The sequence below is a fragment of the Passer domesticus genome, chromosome 5 (assembly GCF_036417665.1).
Source record: "Passer domesticus isolate bPasDom1 chromosome 5, bPasDom1.hap1, whole genome shotgun sequence".
NCBI lineage: Eukaryota > Metazoa > Chordata > Aves > Passeriformes > Passeridae > Passer > Passer domesticus.
In genome coordinates, this window is record NC_087478.1 from 51,184,025 (window position 1) to 51,202,186 (window position 18,162).

At 40.9% G+C, this 18,162-nt stretch overlaps 1 protein-coding gene across 2 annotated transcripts; it reads left to right on the top strand.

Moving 5' to 3' along the window:
* The first annotated feature begins 14 nt into the window (after positions 1 to 14).
* Positions 15 to 18,024, top strand: LOC135300690 (BPI fold-containing family C protein-like). Of its 2 annotated transcripts, XM_064420401.1 has the most exons (16): positions 15 to 2,675; positions 3,848 to 3,971; positions 4,327 to 4,438; positions 4,564 to 4,692; positions 5,465 to 5,620; positions 6,367 to 6,430; positions 7,282 to 7,342; positions 8,292 to 8,383; positions 10,064 to 10,237; positions 10,926 to 10,979; positions 12,280 to 12,450; positions 12,977 to 13,044; positions 14,306 to 14,348; positions 15,148 to 15,211; positions 15,979 to 16,055; positions 17,676 to 18,024. In XM_064420401.1, exons 2-16 carry the CDS (start codon positions 3,860 to 3,862, stop codon positions 17,739 to 17,741), a joined length of 1,443 nt encoding a protein of 480 aa, XP_064276471.1. In that variant the 5' UTR covers positions 15 to 2,675; positions 3,848 to 3,859; the 3' UTR covers positions 17,742 to 18,024. The 2 variants fall into 2 exon arrangements, with proteins under 2 accessions (XP_064276471.1, XP_064276473.1); XM_064420403.1 differs by lacking the exon at positions 15 to 2,675 and having other exon boundaries at positions 2,721 to 3,971.
* The last annotated feature ends 138 nt before the right edge of the window (positions 18,025 to 18,162 follow it).

Sequence of the window (18,162 nt, forward strand, 5' to 3'; positions counted from 1 at the left end):
AAAAATGTAGTCTTCCTTCTGCTGTCTTATAGAGAGTAGATGCTATAACATTAGAAGCATGGCTTTTCATCACTATTTTTAATGTTTTACTAAAAATTTCTTAAGCATTTTTCACAAAGCAAACCTGTTGTTTTTAAGTACAGTGAGTGTAGCTAATTATTATTGATGCTTTGGAAAAGTTGCTGCAGCCTGATGACAAGGAGTGACTGGTTCTTTTCACTAGATTTGTAGACAATACATTTTCTTAATATTAAAGGCCAGTTCTTGCATAATTCAATTTATCTCCATTAGTGTTAGCAAAACTTTGTGTATGGAGTGAGACCTTATCCTTTGTCCCTTTGTAACTGGACACTGAGAGTGGGAATGAATCTACAAATCTCAGTGAATTGTCATTTAATTATAGAATCATAGCATCTAGTTCAGACACTGGCTCAAAACAGGACTAATTAGATGAGGTTATTGAGCATGGTGTCCAGTTGAGTCTTGAACCCCTCCAAGAATGAAGATTCCACAATCTCTCAGGACAATCTGTTTCATTATTTAACTACCTTTAAAGTAAATTTTTTTCCATAGTATCTAATCAGTATTTCCCATGTTCCAGTATGTTCTGTGGCCTTTTGTACTTTCACTACACACTTTCCAGAAGAGTCTGGCTCCATTTTCTCTGTAGTCTCTGCAAAATTTGCAGGTAACAAAATGGCCTTTCCAGCCCTCTCTTCTCCAAGGTGAACGATCTTATCTCTCAGACTCTCCTTGTACTTCATGTTCTCCAGCCCCCTTGGCTGCACCTGCTGGTGCAGTCCAGAGGACAAGCCTTGCTAATAAAAGTGGCCTTTTCTATGTCTTTTGTCACTAGTCCCCCATCATACTGAGCAATAAGCCCACATTCATCTTCTGCTGTCAGTGTTCTTACAGAAACCTTTCATGTTGTCCTTCAGCTCCAACTGAACTATGGCTTTCCTGATTTCATTCTTATGTGTGCAAACAAAATGTTTGTGTTCTTTTCAAATAGCTGGTCTCAGTTTCTATCTTCTGCATGCTTCCTTTCTGTGTTTAGGTTCACTCAGGAGCTCCATGTTCTCCATGCTGGCTTTCTGCCACAGTTGCTGAACTGTCTGAACATTCTAATGGCAGTTCTTATGCTCTGAGGCAGCTGCCCTTGAAGATTAGCCAGCTCTTCTGGGCCTCTGCTCTCCAGGGCAACTTCCCACAGATCCTGCCAAGCAGGTCTCATCTGAAGTCTATGGCTGTAATTCTGTTCTTTGTCTTGTTGCTTCTCCCAGGATCTGAAACCTGACAGTCTCATGCTCCCTGCAGCCAAGGCTGTCCTTGGTCTCTGTATCATATAGAAGTTGTTTGATTGTGGGTAGCTGCAGCTCCTCAAGGGTATCAATCTTCAAATAATTCCATACTTCTAATATCTGTAAAATGGAAGCTGTATTTTTTCTTTTATCAGTGTCAACAGAGACATTCAACTAGGAGACATTAAAAGTGTTTGGAAAGGAAAACTATTCTACAAAAGTCACACTGCAGAAAGTTCAGTTCAGGATAGAAACGTGGCTTGCATAGTTTGAGCTGAATCAGTTTATTTATCCAGCTGGCTGATAGAATACTATAAAAAAGGCATCCTGAAACCAAATAACAGTAAGTCATAGCAGGGCTTTCAATTCTTTGTGTTCTTTGGTAGGTGAAGAGTGACTAGAAAAAGAATACAAGAAGAACTCCAAAGAAATGGAAAGAAATTAGATTGGTGTCGCTCACTGATATCAGAAAATGTATAGAAGTTTATGTAACTGAGGGTGTGAGTTATATTCATCATCAGTTGCCAGAGATACAAATAATGAAATTATTATGCATGTGACTCCCTGCGGTGACAAGTGTCTCTACCTTTTCTATTCATGGATTGCACAATTAAGTGACTCAGGTTTTCCAGCAAAGTGCCCCATGCCTGGGGGCATTTGCTTGTTACTTGCAATATAATTGATTAAATCACCTCCTTGACAAGCCAAGTAGTGCTGGTTAGCTGAAGTACTGGTTAACTGGATAAGAAAACAGAAGAAATAGAAAATATTGACTGCAAGGACTTAATACTATATATTTGTACCAGATATATATACACCGTGGTGTCTGTGTGCATTTATATATATGTGTGTCATAATAAAAATACTATGTTGTTTATGGTTTCCTGTATCCTGAGCAATTTCAGACAGATGGGACTTGTTTTCCATCTGTTTTTCATACCAATGGCACATTAATTTACTTATTTGACAGTACAAACATGGCTATGAATATCTGTCCTGTGGGAATTCTCACTGGGGTTTCCTCCTCGTCTGAAAAACCAGTGCTGAAACCATCTGCCACAAAGGCAGCATGCCACCCCAAACTCTGTGTTCTGGCACCTGAGCACCCCCAGCCTACAGTTTATATTGTCCTCTGCTTATCCCTAAATGAAATTTAACACATTTTACCTGGGAGATCCAAAATAGCTTGGGATGTGGTTATCAGAGGCCACTCCCTGGGTGATACCACTGAAGGTGATAGCAATTGTCTCTCTTCAAGCCCAGAGCTCTTTCCTTTAAATGATGGGCTCATGGCTGCAGAAGGTCTTCCCTGCAACATCCTCAGCCCTGTGGTCTGCTACAGCAAAGGTCTTGTCTTCAGCCTTCAGAGGAGAGGTATGGAAACAAATACATGGTGATTATGCTTTGTCAAGGAGTGGCTTTGTTGGGAAGTGATAGATGTAGCTAAATCTGGTTAAATTTTGAGATTTTAAAGTATGAGAACTATGCATGTGCCAAAACCACATTTCCTTCCTTTGTTTTTGTTCTACATATGAAGTGTGTTTCTTTCATCTCTCAATATTTGTTAGTTAAAATTCAAAAAGAAAATACTAGTTATACTAAAAGGCAAAGATGTTCTGCAGGATTGTTTGAAACTGTTAAAAAATTAAGTCAATATTCTCTCATAATTTTGGAGATTGCTTATATTGTGATCATGACTGAAAATATTCTAGTCATTTGAGATATATTGTTACCTCTGGTAATGAAGCAGCTAGTGAAAGATGCAGCAATTTCAAAACAATTTTTCAGGTATTAGCGAAGAGGCAATTGTCTGCTTATAGATGGTTTAATTTCAGCTCTTCAATAGCCCTGTGGTAACTAAAGAAATTTTATCTGTAAAAGTAATGCTAGAAAAGACACTCTCCTCTGCTTTCAGCTGTTTATAATCCAGTGCAGTAGCTGGAAATGAGGAAAACCATAATAATGTGACCTGTTTGCCAGGTCAGTCCCAGATGACAAATAACTCCATAGAAGGCTGTTCCCAGCTCTGGGGGAAAAAATTAAAAACAGTCTCTGATTTTGTCCAGTTTTGTTTAAAAATTCTCCATCAGGGTGGTTTCTCTCATTTTTCCCTGGGAAACCTTGCTGAAAGCAAGACCTGAATTTCACACTACATGCAGTCAGTGATTTATGCAGATAGCTCTATCTTGGTTTAAATCATGTCACAGAAGCCCCTGGGATGGGCATTGGCTTCACTCATTCACCTGTGGTGAATCCTGTAGAGCCACCAAATTACAGCCCAAGAGTTCAATGTTTGCCCAGGTGGATGCATCCCAAGCATTTTCCCCAGTCTCTATGGCAGTGAATAGGCTGGCTTTTCTCCTCTACCCCACAGAACTCACTTTTTGTAAGTCTGTGGAGAGTGGGTGTTCTCTGCCAGGGTTGCTGGGCTTTCCACTTTCTTCATTCTGGAGGGAAAGCTGGTGTCCAGGGTAGAGCAGAAGGGAGTACAACCACCAAGTGACACAGCATGAATTTCTGCTATCATTGTAAATATTTATTAACAGGTCCTGTAAAAAATGAAGATGCTGAAGATTTGCTGTTCCCTCCTCCTCTTAAGTTTGCTTAGTGGACAACTGAGTGCCAGTCCTGGACTCAAAGTGAGGATCACCCAGAAAGGGCTGGAGTATGGTATGTGTGATGTTCTCATCAAGAGCTGCTCGTGGCATTGCCTTGAATACCGATATGACAAAGGAAAGAGGGCAGTAAATTACCCCGTGGGGGCTATCAAGGAAAGTTTAAGAGCACAATAGAGCAGAGTCAGTATTGTCCATCATATCAAGGTTCATCTGACCTCAGATATTGAATCAGTTAGTTCAGCTCTTGCCATGACTTGGAGTGAGACCTGAAATAGCACTGCCATGTCTCAAGTGAGATACCAACTTCTTGCTGATTCTGTGTCTGTCACATGTCCTAAGCCAGAAACACACAACTAAACTCCCAGGCGCTATCAAAGGCAACCGAACTGATCATTGTTTTCCTGTAGCCAAGGAGGTTGGGCTGGAAATCCTGAAGCAGAATATGGAGAAGGAGCATTTCCCTGATTTGACTGGCCATGAGAAATTTGGGCTTGGTAATGTCAAATACAACATATCAAGGTAAGTATTCTCTCTGGGGGAAAATTGTGTTTGGCTGAAATTTGAGTCTTGTTTTTTGTTCATTTTGACTTATTAAATAAATTTTTAAAAAATCTCTTCTCTCCCTTTTCTCTCTCATGCTCTAGGATACATGTTACTGCTGTTGAATTACCCAGTGCTTCCATCTCCCTCCTTCCAGGGTCTGGGATAAAACTGGTGATTGGAAACGCTTCTCTAACCATCGATATGAACTGGAACATAAGGACCTGGATGTTGTATGTACAGCTTTGCATGTTTTGGGTTTTTTTTTTCTTGATGGATAATATGAAAATGCAAATTTTCATATTATGTTATTTTTGTGACCTCTTTAAAGGTGCTTTTTATCAGCTGGCAGCAGTAACCCAGAAGCACAGACTGGTGCTTCTGACAGGTCTGCTGGTGGGACACAGCCCCTGCACCCTCAGACATCAGCACTGATAAAGAGCCCATGGCTGAGAAGCACTGCTGCAAATAGCACAGGACTGCTGCTCTAGCTGAATGCTGTCATTGTCCAGCCTGCCAGCTAATGACAGAAGAACTGTAGTGTGGTGGATCACAGTCCAGTATAATAAACCCTCATAGTGCAGTCACACTATTAGAAACCCTCTGTTATGCCACCAAGAACAGATACAGTTCAAAAGCTGGTGGAAAATGGAGGAGCAAATGGCAATATAGAGCAGTCTCCTCACCTTCCTAGTCCCAGGCTGTTTCAGAGGAAAGAAATTCCTCTTCCCCTCATTACCTATATTGCTAAACTGGCTGAATTACAGCAGTCTCTAATCTGCACTTCTGCCAGGGCCAGCAGGGCTGCACGCAGGGGGAAGGGACCTGGGAGCTGAGAGGGGTGACACAGCCGGAGTCACAGTGCCCTCACTGCCAAGCACCGACACAGGCAAGCAAAGCATAGTGGCAGTGACCAGGACCAGCCATGAGTCCACATCACCAGGTAATTCTGTAGTAAAGAGGTGGGTTTTTTTTTCAGTTTTTATTTATTTTCACTTGATGCAGCAAAGACGGTGGAAGAGGCACAGTGCACATTTCAAAAGTGTTTGTTACCGCAATCTTTTCAACGCCCCTGGACAACGCAGGCCCCACTTCAATAGCCCTCACCAGCTGCCAAACAACTTCTGGAGATGTAGATATCAAGCTGAATGGGAAAACTGGGTAAGTGGAAGAGATCTGCATAAACACTCTCACAAAATGACTGTCAATGAATGGCACAGAGACAGCTTTACAAATTAGGGCACACAGAACTGCTTTTAGGCATCATAAGGCAGTGAGAACTGGGGCCCCAGTACATTATTAAAATGGCCAACATAGATATTTGTCCTTGTATTTACACGCAGTAGAAGATAAAGATGGAATTAAATAACCCCTTGTTCTTCTTCAGCACTTTCAAACTTCTGCTCTAATCTTCAACTCTAGGTAGAAGTTACAAGGTTGTACTGTGCTTCACTCTTCCTACTCACAGTGCTATCAAAATTGAACAGAACCAGACTGTCTGCTAAGCCTCTGGATACTGCCCCATGAAACAATATCTCATTCTTTTCTTGTATTTCTCTCACTTTCTCAATACCACTCTTGTCACCTGTTTGGGGGGTTGGTTTTGTTTGTTTATTTTTACTTGTTTTGGAAGTTCCTAGTGCATAGGCTATTTTGTACATATAAGATGGTGGTCCTCTGAATAAATAAATTTTTATAAATATTAATTAACCCAGGCTGAGATGCATAGTGCTGAAATTCTCATCTTTTAAATGGCAGCTCTCTGACAGTTTTTACATTTCAAAAAGCTCCCATGTGTACTAGAATATCACACTAAGAAGCCATTAAATTCATGTTCTGCAGAGATATGATTTCCTCTTAATGACCATAGTACTTGACCCATTAATTGCATTCTTCCTTCCCTCTAGCTTCCTGCATAACTTCTTTATCAAGTATCTGAAGAAACCCATTCACAGGAGCTTGGTCACTAATGTAAGCCTTTCACATTGTGTAGGGGAGGGGTGTAAGGAGGACAGCATTCACAAGTCAGTGCTGTGAATTTGGCAAAGGAAGAATTAGAAAAATTATCCTGTAATAGTTCTATTCTGGTCTGATCAGCACAGTCATCATTTTGCCAGCCAGAAATTATTCCAGATAAAGTGACAGGTTCATAGCCAAGATACTGACACAGCTATGTTCAACCAAGGCAGCAATAGGGATGGAAAATGTAGTTATTTTTCCTTCCAATGCAGAATAATCCCTGCCTGTGTACCTACAGGAATCCTGAGGCTTGGGTCATTTTTATGCTTGGCAGACAAAACATATACTGGACAACACATAGAGAAATTATAGTATACCAACTGATAGTATGACATTTCAACTTCATTGTAGCCAGGGGGTGAGTAGTTCTGGTGACAGCCTGCCCAGGGTCACTGAGAGGAAACAGAGCTTGAGATGGCTGTCATTCTGTCCAGGGATTTGCAGTTGGACTCGCTGATCTTAAGGGTCTTTCCCAACCTAAATTATTCCAGGATTCTGAGATCTCTCCTGTGACACCGGTATGAGATCTGTCCTCGCACTATTTAAGGCTGTGGTTTTGTCACCCCCACCAGGCTGTCTCTGGAAACTTCCCTCTTTTTTGCAGCTCTGACATACAACACGCTTGCATTGCTCCAAGCACAAACCTTGGAAATCCAGTTAGCTGAAGAGAAGCCAGGTTAGGTGTTTGGATAAACAAATGCTGCAATGTGTGTCATGCAGCAGAAAGATCTGCTAGCACACATGTAAGAGTGGTTATACATGCATGCTAATCAGGCCATAACTTGAGTGTGTTTTTATGGTAGTCATGTCCCAATATCAGAGCTGGGATCCAGTTGATAGATGGAGACCTGCAATCACCGAATGGTGAGTCACCAGTGGTACCTTGTCCTTCTGTTTTCTCTCTTCTGATCAGTGAAATTCTGCCCCTTCCTTAACAGCAGCTGCTTAGCAATGCCTCCAGGAGTGGTATCAGTCCCTCTGCTCCATCTGCTCCCTTGCATACAAAACCACAGTTAACTAAAGGCTGGGCTACTTGAGCAATAAATATGTGTTTCTAAGAGCCAAGGACTTGGTAACAATTCTCAACTTGCAAGTGTGGCAGTGTGCACTTCTGTTGTGAGAAATGCCACTTAGAGGCCACACAGTACTGATGCTGAGGCAGTTTTCCTTTACCATGCTCCAAGTCCTCCTGCACACACAGTACTTTACAAGCTGAAGCCTGTTCTCCTAGCCTGACTGGAAATTAAGTTTTACTTGCCTATTTATCAGACTTGCCAGAGACAAAATGAAAAAGTTCCTTTGAAGAAACCTTCTCACTTGAACCACTTTGCATTAGATTTGCAGGCATGTAAGATATCCGAAGTGTTGGTCAGACACCATGTGCCAAACACAGGTATCTAAGCAGATCAGGCACCCTCCTTCTGGGAAGTACTTGCAAGTTACAGATACTTGGGATGCTCTTAAAACTGCTTGACAAGAAATTCCAACACCTCCTTATGTCCTGAGGCATTTATATGGCCATCTCCTTTTTTGGGTAGACCAAACTTACTTTCCACAATGAGAAAACAACAGACAGACTAGAGAAGGTGGTTTACAGAAAGTCTCAGTAGAAACATCAAATCTTAAGTCACAATGCATATTAGGAGGTCCCTGGTTGTGTTTTTCCCGACTCTCTGGAACAATTTGTGTCATTCTCTTTCAGAAACTGGCTTAGTTTTAAGTATGCATAAAATTATGTAATTGTAATTATGTGTACATAAAATTATTTCTGTGGTTTTTGTCATTTTCTGTGTCTTATCTACTATTCTTACAGCTGTAATGCAGATTGATGATTTGGCTGAAATAGACTACTCCTTAAGTGGCTTGCCAGCAGTATTCCAGCCATTCATTGACCTGGACATAAAGGTAGCTGCCTGTAGTGCTGTTTGCCTACATTGCTGAGGGTTCCATTATTCCGTGAGACACTTTCTAATATGACCATGATTGTTGCTCTGAACGTAAAGGCTCACCATTTGAGAAGACAGACATTTCAAAGCATTATTGCATTTGTTACAGTAATAATTTGTAACAATGCTGTTGCATGATGAATTATTTAAAAGCCACATCCTTTTCTTTAAACTGCTCTTGAACTGGTTGTAAAAAATAGAGTGCAGTTAAAGACTAAGCAAGATAGAAGGAAAGAGAAAGGAAAGAAAAAGAGTTATTAAACCTCATCTTTCTCTCACTGTTGATTAATAGCTGGCACTTCATTGTTCAGTCAGTCAGGGTAATATTTCTACACATGGGACTAACTAGATGTGTCTGCTGTCAGATGAGAGAGGAGAAGAAACAGCAAGACTATCAGAGCAAGAATTAAGCCCCTAGCTTTTTGAATGGGAAGGCAGAAGACCCTTTCAAAAGCATGGGAGCCCAAGGAATGCTGCTGAGTCTGTAGACTTGAAAGTTTATTTCAAATTAAGGAAATGTATGTACTTCAGTCCTTATGTACTGAAACTAAAATCTGACTAGTTCTTGATTCTGAAATGACTTCATTGTCATTCTGTATAAGGTGATTTGATTGAGGGTAGTTGTCATTATTATAGTATCTGCGATCCTTAATTAAGTTTAAGCTGCCTTGTTCTTGGTGCTCTACAAAGGCCAAATGAAAAGACAGTCCTGTCACAAAGATCCTATAAATTAAGTATTTAAAAAAGGACAACAGGGAAATAAGAGAGGGGGAAACAAAAAGGGACAGAAAGTTAGTATCTGCTTGTGTGGTAGATACTGGTCTCCGCATACCAGCTCTGCAGTTTCTGTCAAACTCTTCTAAGCATTGCAGCAGCTAGATTTTAAGCAGGGACTTAAGTCAGGCTAAAGATGTAAAATCATGGCTGTTCCAAGAGCTACTCTTCCACATATGTGGGGAAGTATACAAAGACTGGTAATTCCAGCAAGTGAGGACTGAATGGAGAGGTCACCTACTGTGATTCAGCACTTTATAAGCATTTTGATAGTCTTTAAAACAGGAACTAGATGAGAAAATAAAGACAGAAAAAATACATTTGAGATTAGAAACAGAACTAATAAAATGGACATAAAAACTTCAAACTTTAAATGTCTTCATCACTTTCAATCAGTTTATTGATTTACTTTTTTGTTTCTTCTGTATGCATTTGGAAGTATTAGATCTGCAAGGCTTGGCCAATATGATGGGTAATAAGCAGCAGTTCTCAGATTTAAATTCCTGGAGATGAGGAAAGGAGAAAGTAAGGCTTTTCAAAAAGGAGGACGACTAGTCATGTTCTTCATGCGATATTTAGACCTTTAATTTAGAGGGTGATCTGAGGTGGCAGACTGTCCTTGGTGACCAGTATTGCAAAAGACAGATCTTGGGCCTCATCTGTGAAGATGTCCAAATGCTGAAACTTACCTTCACCACCTGCTTGAAAGCACCAAGCCTTCAGGGTGTACTGCAAAGCCTGCATGCTCATTTATACACCAGATGAATAGCCATGGCAAAGTCAAAGAAAGTAGCATTCCTTGTCTGCAGTCATGGTAAAGTTAATAGTTTGACTCTGTTTTTTTATCTCTGACAATAACTTTTAGGGCATAGTCTTCCCAGCTGGAAACTACACTGACTCTCCCTACGTGGCAGCTTCCTTCACAATCCCAGACCAAAGGGACTCCATGCTGTACCTTGCCTTCTCTGAGTATTTCTTTCAGACCTCCTCATTTGCTTACTACACTGCAGGGGCCTTCAACATGACCATTGGAGAGGAGGTGAGCAGGACGCAGAGGAATGGGCTCAGAGTGGCTCAGTCAGGGCTTTGACCTGCCAGATGTCAATATGTGGCTGTATAAAGCTCTCAGTTGGTCTGTAGAGTCCTGAGACAGTAGATTATAAATACTAGCGTATTGTTATTGTCTTTTACTTATGCTCTATATAGATGCCTCAGGCCACAGCCAGGCATGCCAAGTTCCACTGAGCCAAGAACCAAATACTGCCAACGTTGTTACAAAAAATAAGGGGTTTGTAAACCTGAGGCACAGCAGGGACAAGGGATCAGCTCTGGAGAATTTTGCAGCCTCAGTGGTTGCTTTTCAAGGCATCTTCTTAGAATGAAAGTACATCAGGGGCCTTGTAAGCAAAGCATATGTCAAAGCACAGCATCTGTGGCTTGACGGCTGCCTGACTTGGCTAGCCCAACTGCAGGAGGTTCAGTAAGTCCCAAAACCTATAGACTGCAGCCCAAACTATAATGATGTTAAGAATTTGCTTTCTGAGGGATTATTTTGGCATGTGTTATTGGGAAGCTGCTTTAAGTATACTGAGTCTCTTAGGAATAATTCTGAGAGGAACAAAATCAAAGATTAATTGAAATTACTGTAATAATGCATTTAGAGAAAAGCTGACCATGAAGGTCAAATCTGGTAACTCATTTGTTTTCTCTTGTATTTTTTCCTTCAGACTTGCAGCTATTTTAATATAAACACAGAGATATTTAGCAGTATCATCCCTGAGGTGAGTATCGTTACTTTCATAAAGTCTCAGGGAAGCCACGCAGTGTGGGTGTCAAGACACCTCACTGCTGGTGAAACCCAAAGGCTTATAGGGCCAGCAGGGCTCCTGCACTGGAGAAGCAGGCACACGTGTGCCTTGTAACAGCAGAGCAGATGGGCCTTGTCACTTCCCGCCCCATGATGAGTTGAATGCCTTGCACTATTACCAAACATAATCTTGGCCCATAACCTTGCACATCAATCTTTTCTCTGGGCACCAGGCCCAAGCCACAGCTGTTCCTACCTAAAACCAGCTCCATGCAGGAAAAAGCTTCTAGTCATGAGTCCTGCTTTGAGAGACATCCAAGAGCAGTCTCAGCTCAGAGAAATCGCCTTTCTCCCCCCCAAACCTGCATAATTCTCTTTACTTTGCTGCTGGCCTGTGACTGATGAGCAGAAAACCTGGGAAGGGACCATGTGCAGGAAAATGAGCTAACAGATGGACAGGAAACATTACATCCTATGGAACAGACAAGGCAGATGCACAGGATTTCCATTTATTCTAGGTGAAGGAGATGAATATAACAGGACAGAGAATATAAGCATGCATGGTTTCTACCAGCCTTCTGAGACAGGATGAGAAACCAAAAATGAGCAGAAGAACCCCGAGGCTATAAATGCTGAGGATGGGTGAAATCAGACTAATAGTTCAAAGTACTTCACATTCTTGTTTGCTTCCCAGATGTTGTTAAGTTCCTTCCTCAGAAATATAACAATTCTCCAAGGGTAGGCATGTATGATGTTCTCCATAAAATGCCATGAGCATTGTTGCAAATATTCTACCCCCTCTGTTTCGAAGATTGAACTTTGCTATTGCCTAAAGAGTGAATAGGCTCACAAAGTGAGGCTCCTCTGAGGACAGTCCAGAGGAGGAACCCATCTCCTGAGATGGGTGAATTTCAAAGTGAATGACTCCTGAGCTCTTTTATTGTGTGACAAAATACCACATTCAGGCATTTATCTCCTCTGTTCACAATCAAGTTTTCAATTTATCTTGAAATAATATGGAAAAATTCGTATTCCTCAAGTGGAAGGAACTTTTCACTGCATTCCTGAGTGGCCAATACTGTTAATTTAGCACCACAGAAAACCTTTATTTCCTGCTTACCTGAAAGAATCTTATGTTAACAGCTGTCCTTAACTTCAACATAAGGAAATGCTTTAAAATTATTGCTTTAAAAGTGAGAAAATGTAGTATTTTGATCCATTATATAAGAAAAATGGTTTTTCTTTTCTTTTTTTTTTTTTGTCTTTGAATACAGGTAGCTAAATATTCAATTACACCCTACCCAGTGATGTTGAAGCTAATGTCTACTGAAATCCCTATCATCAGCTTACAGCAGGATTCCTTCACAGTAGAGATTCAGGGCTCTGTGGAGGTGTTGGCCATTCTGCCAGACTCAACCACCCGGTCTCTGTTCACACTGAACATAGTAAGTACAACAAACAAGGTGACATTTAACTCAAGGTTAAATATGTTTGTTCCTTCCTTCTTTTAAAACTCTGTACAAGAAACAAAGAAAATGCCCAATTTCTAGTACTTAAGCATGCAGATTCCCGTTAGTCACAGGTGTAGGCCTGACCTCAACTAATCCATAGGACATTTCTATTGCAAAGAATATTTTCCTACAGATGGACAAAAATCCCAACATATAGTGGCTCTGATTAAGCAAGGTTTTATTCTCTGGAATGACAGTTCTGCAAGTGTGAGTCATGCCTCTTGGCATCTCATTCACGGCTTTGATTAATGACATCTCATTACCTCCATTTCAGCTCTTGTCAGTGCCATTCAAATAAACAGACATTTACTGTGTGCAGCCTTACAATGAGAAAGCTGCATGTACCTAAAACAGCTTCCAGGCATAACTGGAAAGATGGTATTTATGTATTTGTGACTAATTCACAGGAAGGATCCTGGGGGTTTTATGTTTGGTAATCCATGGTTTCTTTATTCTGCAGGCAGCCAACACCAGCATTTCTCTGAATATATTTGATCAGAAAATGGTGGGCTCACTATGTTTGAACAGGTAATCCAACCTGGGATGAAAAAGATTTCCTTTGGAAAACAATGTTAGCAATCCCAACATTAGTAGTTTAGACATATGATCAGATAACTGTAAATATGTTTTGCTGGTAAATTCACCTGCATTAGATTGTCTTAATGTAGCAGCACTTGTACAGTTTAGAGGAGGCAGGAAGCTTCTCTCTGACAAGTGCAATGGCGCCAAGGGGGCTCCCACCAGTGGACTGCTGCAGGGAAGTTGTCTCACTAGACTTCCCTTCTTTTTACATCTACTCTCCCCTCTGAGCTAGATAAACTAAGCATACAGGGCAGTTTTGATGACCATAAATTATCTGAGAGTTTCCCTTATCACTTTGCAGCTGGCAAGATGCCATGGCTTTCTAGACAACCTGTGCCCCTAAAGAATGTCAGAGCAGTCCAGGGCACAGTAAAGAACCTGGGCCCCTGCAGGTCCCCTATGCAGATATTCTTATAGCAGACATTCACCAGCTGTAGTGCTGCAACTTGGAAGGCTCAGAAAGCTGGAAACCAGAGGCTAGGCCATTTACACATCTAGTATGTCACATTTCATGGAGAAGAAGCTCTGTATATCAGACCTCACAACTGGAATTGGGACTCCAATTTCATAAAAGTCCCTAAGAAAGACACAGGGTTGAGAACATGCAGAGTTCATCAGGGCAGAGGGATGTTAGGAATTTAAGGAGGATAGTGCTGTTAGCATTTTCTGCAGTAATTTTCAAAGAGGAAAATCTAGAGCGTGCTGGAAGCTGGCCTTGATAATTCAGGTATTGGTGCTGAGGAAATATTTTGTTGGTTACAAGAGTGACTTAGGGAATAAGTATTTCAATTTGGAAGCAGGCAGTAGCAACAAAGCCAGCAGTAGCAGCAGCACCACACAATGAACAGATCCTTCCTTCCTGGTAAGACTCACAAGAAAGCATTATGCAGATGTACCAAAATCTTTGGAAAATACCTGATACCCTACAAGTCCTTGGCAAAATCAATTGTCAGTAGGATTTACAGAACAGCACAGAGGGAGAAGCACACTCAAATTGTTGGCTGCAGCCCTTCTAGCACACTCTTGCATGGATGCTCAGCAATGCTCCAAGAAAACCATAGCAGTATGCAGTGTGTAAGTACTTAAAAAAAAATCTCTGTACAGATGCTTCTTAAGGCCTGGAGCTCTACAGCATGACTGCACATGATTAGAATAACTGTGTTTATCCTTTCTTAGTGACTCACCTTGTTGCACTTCTTTTCCTCAGGATCCAGTTCTCCCTAGCCCACTCCAATGTTGGCACTTTTGAGGTAAGTGGCTAGGTGAAGCATATAGGAAATGCAAACTAAGAATATCAGTGATATCAACACTAAAGAGTAAGCAGCTAAATTTAGAAATAATCAGTATTTCTAAATCATTTGGCTTCATTCCCAAGTGACTCTCTTCCTGTCTTCTGGTAACCACCTCTTTGTTCTGGACTTAAAAGTAAACTCTTTGGGGCAAGCTAGTGCTGTGCAAATGAGACATTCTGTAGTTGCCCCAGCTGCAGTAAGAAGAGATCTCTCAAATCATCAGGGTGAAACGGAGCAGAGCTGACCTGTAGCGGCAGAGCGCCATCCAATGGTCACAGGGATGGCTGAGGCACAGGCACTCCGTGGGTGCTCATCAAGGTGCTCAGAATTCTGGCAAGGGGGGAGAGTCAAGATATCACCCTCAGATGCCTGACATAGTACAGCTGTAGCCTTGCAGGGGAAAACTCTGCCCCTACAGAGTCATTTCATTCTCAATATAATCAATCAGTTCCGAGTAGCTGAGGAGAAAGGATTAAATCTGTTCTGGTCCTGCTTTGCTAGTGGTGATAAATTATCTTACAAATAAAGCAAATAGACTGTTAAATTAAAATGTTGACCAAGCATAATGAAATACATTTGCATTTTGCATCTCACTTCCTTTGCATCATTCCAAAACCTTAAGACCATTCACTTGGTCTTATGACCCTTTGAGGCCAAAAGAGAACTGGAAGTTGACTAACTGTGCCCAGGATTAGGACACGACAGCTCTACCACCATCAAGAAATGGTGGCTAACTCAGTTTTCTTGTCTGTGGCAGGTCTTGCTTCTGGAGAACATTCTATCTTACATTTTACAGACTGAAGTAATTCCATCAGCTAATGGTAAGGCTGCATTTCAAAGCATCAGCTAAAAAGCTTCCATCAGAATGGGTTATTCTAGGAAATTCTACTGACTTTCTGATTAAGTTGTCAGCTCCCATTAACTTGGAGTAGAAAATGACCATCAACCAGTAAGCAGTGGAAGGCAAAGATTGTAGGGGTGCAAGTGCTCCCTATCACTGTTCTGCAAAAAGGGCAAACATTACCAGGAAAGTAAAAATTCATCTGCCTTCATCTCAGTCTAGGTGGTCCTGATGCATCAGGGAGAAAAGCAAAATCTCTCTCATCTGCACACCTGCCTGAGGCCACTATATGTGAAATGTATTCCTTTTTATTAGACCAGAACAGAGATTTTGCCTCTCATAAATCTTATTTAAGGCCCTGGAAGGAGATACAGCTTTTTGTCAGCCCTCTATACTGGGATGAACATCACCTTCTTTAGCTAATGGATACTAATGGGAACAGGTCCTAATGGTAGAACTGTATTAATTATCCCTCAGGGATCATTAGGGACAAATCACTCAGTATGTAATGTGTTGAACATGAAATCCTTGGTTTGGCTGCAACGCTCTGCCAAGGGAGAAGCACTTGTAATTCTTTTTTCCCATTGCTAAATGAGCATCTTAGCAACCTCCCAGGCTTGTTTGTGAAGACTAAGAATCTAATTGTTATAAATGACCTACAAGTCTCTGGGTAAACAGTGTTGTTGAAGGGCAGGTGTTTATTCTTTCTAATGCATAACTAAATCATCGTTTGTCTTTTTTTTTAAGCTAAACTGTCAAAAGGATTCCCTCTTCCCAATCTGGCTAATGTTACCTTCACAAGACCTCACATTACAATTGTACAGGTGAGATTTTGATACTTATGGAAGATTTTCCTTTATGAAAGGTTATCTCTCTTTTTCCTTTTTTTTTCCCCAAGGCATTTATTCACTTTCTATAGTGCCAGAAATTTGCTGTGTTTGAGCTACTTAACCAGTAAAAGTGGGTTTAAAATGAGATCTCTAATAAAGGTAAAATTATATTAGAAACAAATGTATTTTTCTTTGAGAGGAAAAGTTAGAACTGAATACATAACTATGGAGTGATCAAATGTACAACTTTTTCAGCCTTGTGAGTTCGAATTCAGTGTAAAAACGGGTTTGACATATTGTTCAAGTTTGGCCAATCACTTCAAATTAGAGTTATTGCTATCTCACAGTCTTGTTGAATACTTGGAATATGAGAGGGAGGAGAATTCAATTTTGTGCACCTAGGATGCCCAGATTTTGTTAATAATTGGTGATAATGACTGAGGCTAGTAGCCAAAAGTAGCTAATGAGCTCTCAGAATTTTTTTTTTTGCCTTCTGATTATCCTTCTCCAAAACTAGCCCTTAGTTTGAGCATACAGAATGTTGCTAGGTTATCTGTCAATACAAGGGCGTTGCTGACAAATGAATGCCCAGAAAATGAGTAAGCCTTCTGCATTTGTCCACTTGTTTACCAACTTCTCAAAGTTATTTTCAGTTTTTTCAAAGTTTTTCTTTGCAGAGACTCCTAAATCTTTTTTAGCTGTTAAGCACAAAACACAACTCAGGAAAGGAAATACAAAAGTTGTTTTTAATTGTTCTTTGCCTCCCACGTACCTGGTTCCCTACAAAATATAATTGCTCAGAGATTGCTCTCAGTGCCATTCATTGCCAACAGTCTTATAGACTAATTGTGAATGAAGGATTTTAGTGATTCTGTGGTGCCCATTCCCCCCTCACATTCCCTAACCAGTCTTCTCATCAGTAACAAGAAATGAGAGACAACACAGAATTGCTATGCCCTACCAAAGTGAATGAGATTCCCATTTAAAGGCTAGAGTTTAGAATTTCAACTTCCAGTCCCAGTCTGATGACTATGGTCAACAGGAAGAAAAACAATTCTTACTTTTCATAGACAGGCTGGATGGTGCTTTGAGCTACCTGACCTAGTGGAAGGTGTCCCTGCCCATGGCAGGGGGGTAGAACTGGATGGTCTTTAAGGTCACTTCCAGCCCCACCCATTCTGTGGTTCTGTGGTTCTGTGGCTGTGATGAACTGCTCTCTGCAGGCTCATTGCTCTGTATGTGCTGGTAGTGGGGGAAGCTTTAAGGACAAGTTTAGATTAAATGGCTAATTCTTAAGTGGCACAAATTAGGTAATCTCTTGTGATGCTTGCCTAATTGCCTCAAGGCTCAGATGAACCTTCCTGAGTAGGCTGTATGATCTTTAGATTCCTTCTGTCACTAACATGGTGCAAAGGGATAGCACCCAGGGAAAGATGGAGCCCTTTTGTAAAGTTCAACGGACAGAGTTGAATAAAACTTGTTACTTCCAAGACTCAGCTCTTCTCAGTAGATTTTTGGACCTTAAACAACAGGATCAATTTGAAATTAAGAAACCCCGAAATAACATGTTCATTTTAATTCATAGTATGTCCATAATTGTTCTTCTCCTTGCAGGGATATGTACTGATTTCAACTGATGTCCACTACAAACATGAAAGGAGAAGAGAGACCACGTGTTAAGCATGAACTTCAAATCAAATCACATTATTGACTCTGAAGACTAAACACTGTCCAGTTCTGCTGAAATGTTTAACTTGAACTCTGACAACCCCCATCCTGGCTGGGGGCAAGAGGGGGTGCTGGGAATCAAAAAAAGCTGATGGAGTGGTGGTGTAATGGTGGTAACAAGCAGATCCAAGGGCAAACATGTAATGCATGCTTGACGTTTATTTATTCTATAGTTTAACTGATGCCAAAATGTTTTTAAGATGAATGACTCTTTTGAAATACACTTTTGTCCATACACTTCCAGAAGGATGCTCCAATCTCTTAAAATTAGGAAAGGTACATTGTCAAAATGCTGCTAGGGCAGATACAGCTGCTAATATGTTTTGACTCTAACAACCTTAAACGCTTCCCTTCTGCACACCGTGCATGAAGT